Source organism: Embiotoca jacksoni, unplaced genomic scaffold (assembly GCF_022577435.1).
Source record: "Embiotoca jacksoni isolate LCO1_2020_lvr unplaced genomic scaffold, fEmbJac1.0.p SCAF_33, whole genome shotgun sequence".
NCBI classification, from domain to species: Eukaryota; Metazoa; Chordata; class Actinopteri; family Embiotocidae; genus Embiotoca; species Embiotoca jacksoni.
This window is the reverse complement of record NW_027185385.1, coordinates 732,005-739,504: the sequence shown is the minus strand read 5'-3', so window position 1 is coordinate 739,504 and position 7,500 is coordinate 732,005. Positions and strand designations below refer to the sequence as shown.

The window sequence follows — 7,500 nt, the reverse complement described above, 5'->3', positions numbered from 1 at the left end:
TCGTCGATTTGTGGCTTTTTTTCTTCATTTTGTGGTCAAAGTTCTTGAAATCTACATTTTCCTGCATGTTTTCCGTCTTCAGCAGGACAGGTGTGTCTTTACTGAAGCGTTTCCACGTGTCCAGCAACAAAAGAGAATAAACCCACTCAGTAATTCAGGAAAACACAGGACATAATGTGAATAAAAAGAAGACTGCATGGAACATGTTTGATTCTGATCAATGGCAAACAGAATTGCCTCTGCTGCTTGATTGTTGACGTCCACCTGCTGCTGGTTGGTGCACAAGGTGTCTCCTTCATATGTTGAATCTCAATGTGGGAACCAAGTTGGATACGAGACTCTCAAACCCAAAATACTCTAACATTAGTGTTTAAAGAGATGAAGCAGAGCCCTCTGCTCTTCTACTGCTGCTCTTAAACACGGATAAATATCAACTCTTACCACTCAGATGTTTATTTTATTTTATTTAATATTATTCTATTTTATTGTATAGAATGTGCTTTTTTAAAAATTATTATTATTATTATTATTATTATATTCAATATTTTTGCCCTGTATATGGTGCTGGAACGTAAAAATTTCCCTCTGAGGGATTAATAAAGTATAAATCTATCCATCTATTTCCCCCATAAATGAACGATGTATAATATTTCTAGATCATGAGACGTGATGATGTTTCAGGTCAGATCTCTGCAGCAGGGTGTCGGTGTGATGACATCATCCTCTCACCACTTTGCTGCGGCTCTTGGAAATGGCCACCTCCATCTCCTCCAGGCTGCACTCGCTCGGGGACCCGAACATGTCCATAGGCTCCTCCTCCTCCTGCTGCTCCCTCATCTTCAGACTGTTGGCTACCGACTGGATCACCCGCATCCACTCCTCTCTGAGTCAGAACCACCGGGAGGAGTCAGACACCGCTCACACACACATGGAGCATCCAGACCTGCGACAGCGCTCTCACCTCTCCTCGTTGCTCTCCACGTGAAACGTCCGCTCGATGACGGAGGTCCACTGGAGGCAGCGGATGACGAACGTGTTGGGTCGCGGTCGTTCGGTCTTCATTAACTGGCACTCTGTGGAGAACACGGTTCAGATGAACGAAGCTCAAACACTGATGGTTGTCACTCAGCGTTTTATAGCTGGTGGTCTGGGACGTCGTTCAGCGTGATGTTTCATGTCTGACACCGACCTGCCACGGAGAAGTTGTTGAGCGGAGGGGAGGTCTGGTCGTTCAGGTCGGGCTTCTCTTTGTAGCCAATGAAGGAGCCGTCACTCTTCAGGATGAAATACCTGGGCCTCCATGTCTTAATGTACTCACCTGGTCAGAGGAGGCACACGTTCAATCGGCAGGAACATCAGAGTTCCATCTAACGGATAACAATGAAACTCATCAGAACCAGCAGAGGGTCGGATCCTCACCTCTCTTGTGGAGCCAGCCCTCTCTGACTATACTGACTTCATTCATGGTGGATGTGTCTCAGAGGGTCGGGGGCAGGGAGTTGGGGGGAGGAGGAGGGAGGGGGCAGTGGATGTGTCTCCGGGCCGGTTCAGGTCACAGTGATCAGATGTGAACAGCACCTGCTGGATGAAACAAGCAGCACAGACACATGAGGACAAATGAGAGGACATTTAACCTCATTACGACTAAAGTCAACAGGTTCATCAAGTTCAGACACAAACGTCTTCAAATAAAAAACAGATTTAGGTCCTGATGCAACTTCTGTAAACTCCACAACTGACTGAAGTCACACAGAAACCAATTATTCTTTTCAGTAGTGTACAATTACGTCCTGATTAATCTAGTGAATTGTTTACTAGTGTATGAAATGTAAGAAATATAGTGAAATATGTCAGTATGATATCTTCAGATACAAAAACATGCTTAAAATAAAAACTAGCATTTTTGATACTTTAAGCATCTGAATTTAGGATGAAAACATAATAAGACAAAAGTAGTTTTACTTAACGCTATTGATTTGCAATTAGGTTATAAATACATATTGGAAATATTATAAAGTTACTTCAGATTGTGTGCGATATTTAATTTCCCTCAATAATCCATCATGACGGAGTCAGAACGGGTTTTAAAATGAATTAAAATGTAAAACTGAGTATTCAGACGCCTGATTCAGGACATCTGGTACAGCGTTGAGTGTTTTGGGTTTCTGCAGGCGGGTCACTGGATCTCCCTGACAGGTCCGGTCCAGTGAAGAGACCTGAAGATGTTCTGTCGGGTTTCATTCAGAGCGTCCGAGACGTGTCTAAGTGACTACAGCATCGTCCGGCTGCAGGTCGACCCGGTCAGACGTCCGACGACCTTCTTCCTGAACATCTGAGCGTTCTTCGTCTCTCCGGACGACCCGGAGCGATCACGGGTCTCCTCCCTGTCCGAGGCGGTTCTGGACGTCCACCGCCAGCTGCTGGTTCAACACTTCTTCTGTTTCAGTGTTTGAGGCTGCTGTGAACACCCAAAGCTCTGGAGAGGATTTCACACTCGTGTCCTGACGGCTCGCCGCCCTGACGTGGACATGGACCTCCTTCATGGAAGCCCCACCAGATAATTAACCACAGTGTGCATGAAGATGCAGTTTTCTCTTATTCCAGCTGTAGAACCAACTTCTGTTCACCTGAATTATTACTGCAGGATGGATTTAACACTCAGCATCATAAAGCCTCATCCATCCAGACCGCAGCAGAGAGGAGCTGCAGCTGGACCCTCAGAGAGGTGGGATCCCCGGTAGATCAGCTGTGTGCAGGACGGACACATGTTCCTGCTTTAATCCCCCAAAACGGGTGAAAGTGAACCGGAGTCCGGTGATCGGACGGAGTACCGGAAACACATGGACGACGTCAGTAGAGGAACATCATATCCTCCTGTAGATACAGGTCACATGTCTGCTCTCAGCTGGTGTCTTCAACAGGAGGTAGCACCGAGGCTACATGCTAACAGGTAGCTCTGAACGAGCCTCTCCGGACATATGACATGTAAATAAAGGTCACATGTGGATCACATGTATGTCACATGTAGATCACATGTGGATCACATGTAGGTCACATGTAGATCACATGTGGATCACATGTAGGTCACATGTGGATCACATGTAGGTCACATGTAGGTCACATGTAGATCACATGTGGATCACATGTAGATCACATGTAGGTCACATGTGATCCACATGTAGATCACATGTAGATCACATGTAGATCACATGTAGGTCACATGTAGATCACATGTGGATCACATGTAGATCACATGTAGATCACATGTAGGTCACATGTAGATCACATGTGGATCACATGTAGATCACATGTAGATCACATGTAGGTCACATGTAGGTCACATGTAGATCACATGTGGATCACATGTAGATCACATGTAGGTCACATGTGATCCACATGTAGATCACATGTGGATCACATGTAGATCACATGTAGATCACATGTAGGTCACATGTGGATCACATGTAGGTCACATGTAGGTCACATGTAGATCACATGTAGGTCACATGTAGGTCACATGTAGATCACATGTGGATCACATGTAGATCACATGTAGGTCACATGTGGATCACATGTAGATCACATGTAGGTCACATGTAGATCACATGTGGATCACATGTAGATCACATGTAGGTCACATGTAGGTCACGTGGATCACATGTAGGTCACATGTGGATCACATGTAGGTCACATGTAGATCACATGTAGATCACATGTGGATCACATGTAGATCACATGTAGATCACATGTAGGTCACATGTAGATCACATGTGGATCACATGTAGATCACATGTAGGTCACATGTGATCCACATGTAGATCACATGTGGATCACATGTAGATCACATGTAGATCACATGTAGGTCACATGTGGATCACATGTAGGTCACATGTAGGTCACATGTAGATCACATGTAGGTCACATGTAGATCACATGTGGATCACATGTAGATCACATGTAGGTCACATGTGGATCACATGTAGGTCACGTGACATACATGTAGATCACATGTAGGTGAATTATATTATTTATTATATTAATAATAATTATAATAATTATATTATGTAGGTGAATCAATTATATAATTATAGCTTTATATCCATAATTAGTGGTTTCCAGACAAAAAGACACACTTGTGCTTCACATACGCGGCTTTAAAGAGCGTGTAGCGGCGTGTCGGTGCGGAGAGGCCGAGCTGCGGCCAGCTGGAGCGGTTTGCTGCCGGTAAACAGTCCCGGAGCGACCCGTCTGTAGGTGACTGCTGTTAGCTCCTCAGCTAGCTCACCCGAGAGCTGCTCTCCACTGCCACGCGCTCTTCAGCTCGTCTCACAACTGCATATTTATCACATAAATAACAGAAGAAGCAGAGGTAACGCACATCACACTGACTTTATCCCACGTTGCTCTCGTTTCAAAGCAGTTTTGACAGGCTGGATCCAGAGCAGGCCATCCACCTCGGAAAACACCAGGGACGCTTCTTCTTCGTGCGCTGGAAAGATGGTGGCTGCTCCGCGGACGAAGCACCGCCCCCTGCTGGACGGACGCCGCAACTTCATCACAAACTCTGGCTGGTCAGCAGCAGGATCCACATGTGGAGATAACACCACGCTTAGCTTTTGATGATTAATTTTTTTTTTTTAATACAGTTTTACCTTTCAGTAAAAATGGTAAAGCCAGTCTATGAAACTGTTGATTAGGCTGTATAACAGCTTGCACTATTATTTAGTTAGTTTAATTTAATACTATTCTATTTTATTGTATATATTGTATGTTTTTATATTTAATATTTTTACTCTGTTATTTTTATTGCTGTATCTATAATGCTGCTGTAGCGAAAAAATGTCCCCTTGTGCGATTAATAAAGTAACTATCTCGCTATCTATCTATCTTATTTAATGTATTTTGTAGTATGTTTCTTCTCTGTACTGTATCCTGTTCCCACCTTGCTCTGTGGATAATGTGTATGAGTTGCCATGACTACACCACAGATAAATTATATTTTACTTCATATATATATATTTACTTTATAAGACATTTAGTTGTAACAGTACTTTTACAGAGTACTTTGTCCTTTCTGCAGATGTGAGCAGTTTGAGAACGCTGATTGAGGACAGCTGGAGTTTTCCAGGTGTAAACGTAACTTCCTCTGAACTACATGTGTGGTCTTTGACGTTTGTCAGGACTGTCAGGTTTCCATCATCACCGTATGTCAACATGGTCTCAGAAATAAGGCAGAGATCTGAGAAACAAAACAACACACTGCTGTCTTCTTATTAATTCTTTAATTCTGCAAGCTCTTACAATGTTGTGACCATAAATGGTCTTCTTTGATTGCGAGGTTGTAAACAAACTGTTTGACCAGATTCCAGTGAAGTGTCTGGATGTGTGTGAGATTCCTGATGAGCTACATGTTCATGCAGATAAACTCCAAAATTAACAACTTGGGGGCAAAAACAGTGCATTTTTTTCTGAGCTCTATGAACAAGAGTATCAAGATATGAATTTAAGACATTCCTTTTTCCTGTGCATGTTATGTGTCCATGCAGAAAAATACTGAGGCCCTTATATATTCATCAGCTTTTGTAATTTTTAAATAATGGCATAAGAATCAGCTTCAAAAGTTCAGTATGAGTTGGTCTGCATCACAAGGACAGATGAAAAAGATAAGTATGTTTGACAACAGTAATTCTAAGAATGAGATGAGGTGAGTGAACATCCTGAGCAGTCGATGAAGACACATTCACTCTTCGTCACACGTCCGTCTCAGCTGCTCAGGACTGTCTGGGCTGAGAGCTCTGCAGCTCCTGGATCAGGGCTGAGACCAAACACACTGACTTTAATATGAAGACTTCATACATCCAATAATAATGTGACATCATGAAACTGGATGGGACGTGAAACTCACCTGAAATAATCTCCTCTTTCACCTTGTGAAGTTCTTTCTTCACTTCTTCCAGTATTTCCTTCAGACACAGACAGTCAGAAGCAGCAGGTTCAGAGTTCAGAGCTTCAACTGGACCTCTGATGACTGAACGTCTGAACACCAGCTCGGTCTCTACTTCTAATCAACAACCTCCAAACATGATGTTTAAAAACAGTCCCGACATGACGTTTAAAAAGAGTCCTGACGTGACCTTTAAAAAGAGTCCCGACATGATGTTTAAAAACAGTCCCAACGTGACCTTTAAAAAGAGTCCCGACATGATGTTTAAAAAGAGTCCCGACATGACGTTTGAAAAGAGTCCCGACATGACTTTTACAAAGAGTCCCGACATGACGTTTAAAAAGAGTCCCGACATGACCTTTGAAAAGAGTCCCGACATGACTTTTACAAAGAGTCCCGACATGACGTTTAAAAAGAGTCCCGACATGACTTTTACAAAGAGTCCCGACATGACGTTTACAGAGTCCCGACATGACGTTTGAAAAGAGTCCCGACATGACGTTTAAAAAGAGTTCCGACATGACGTTTAAAAAGAGTCCCGACGTGACTTTTAAAAAGAGTCCCGACGTGACCTTTACAAAGAGTCCCGACATGACCTTTAAAAAGAGTCCCGACATGACTTTTAAAAAGAGTCCCGACGTGACTTTTACAAAGAGTTCCGACATGACGTTTACAGAGTTCCGACATGACGTTTGAAAAGAGTCCCGACATGATGTTTAAAAAGAGTCCCGACATGACGTTTGAAAAGAGTCCCAACATGACTTTTACAAAGAGTCCCGACATGACGTTTACAGAGTCCCGACATGACGTTTGAAAAGAGTCCCGACATGACTTTTACAAAGAGTCCCGACATGACGTTTAAAAAGAGTCCCGACATGACGTTTGAAAAGAGTCCCGACATGACTTTTACAAAGAGTCTCGACATGACGTTTAAAAAGAGTTCCGACATGACGTTTAAAAAGAGTCCCGACGTGACTTTTAAAAAGAGTCCCGACGTGACTTTTACAAAGAGTCCCGACATGACTTTTACAAAGAGTTCCGACATGACGTTTACAGAGTTCCGACATGACCTTTAAAAAGAGTCCCGACATGACGTTTGAAAAGAGTCCCGACATGACTTTTACAAAGAGTCCCGACATGACGTTTAAAAAGAGTCCCGACATGACGTTTGAAAAGAGTCCCGACATGACTTTTACAAAGAGTCCCGACATGACGTTTAAAAAGAGTTCCGACATGACGTTTAAAAAGAGTCCCGACGTGACTTTTAAAAAGAGTCCCGACGTGACCTTTACAAAGAGTCCCGACATGACCTTTAAAAAGAGTCCCGACGTGACTTTTAAAAAGAGTCCCGACGTGACTTTTACAAAGAGTTCCGACATGACTTTTACAGAGTTCCGACATGACCTTTAAAAAGAGTCCCGACATGACGTTTGAAAAGAGTCCCGACATGACTTTTACAAAGAGTCCCGACATGACGTTTAAAAAGAGTCCCGACATGACGTTTGAAAAGAGTCCCGACATGACTTTTACAAAGAGTCCCGACATGACGTTTAAAA

General features: G+C 43.2%; 2 protein-coding genes across 5 annotated transcripts in view; both read right to left on the bottom strand.

The window, feature by feature from the left end:
• Positions 1 to 4,499, bottom strand: part of LOC138207656 (RAC-beta serine/threonine-protein kinase-like) — a 32,303-nt gene extending 27,804 nt beyond the window's left edge. Inside the window, exons 1-5 of one of the 3 annotated variants that reach the window (XM_069165042.1) lie at positions 4,379 to 4,499; positions 1,420 to 1,581; positions 1,190 to 1,318; positions 962 to 1,073; positions 730 to 883 (exon numbers count right to left, since the gene is read on the bottom strand). In XM_069165042.1, coding sequence (XP_069021143.1) covers positions 730 to 883; positions 962 to 1,073; positions 1,190 to 1,318; positions 1,420 to 1,465 — 441 coding nt within the window. In that variant the 5' untranslated portion in view covers positions 1,466 to 1,581; positions 4,379 to 4,499. The remainder of the gene's footprint in view (positions 1 to 729; positions 884 to 961; positions 1,074 to 1,189; positions 1,319 to 1,419; positions 1,582 to 4,378) is intronic. The other 2 variants (XM_069165041.1, XM_069165043.1) reach the window with 2 other exon arrangements.
• A 773-nt stretch (positions 4,500 to 5,272) lies between these two features.
• The window catches only part of LOC138207703 (vasodilator-stimulated phosphoprotein-like), a 22,163-nt gene continuing 19,935 nt past the window's right edge, over positions 5,273 to 7,500 (bottom strand). For both annotated transcript variants that reach the window (XM_069165140.1, XM_069165141.1), the window contains 2 exons: positions 5,906 to 5,963; positions 5,273 to 5,815 (listed from right to left, as the gene is read on the bottom strand). In XM_069165140.1, coding sequence (XP_069021241.1) covers positions 5,772 to 5,815; positions 5,906 to 5,963 — 102 coding nt within the window. In that variant the 3' untranslated portion in view covers positions 5,273 to 5,771. The remainder of the gene's footprint in view (positions 5,816 to 5,905; positions 5,964 to 7,500) is intronic.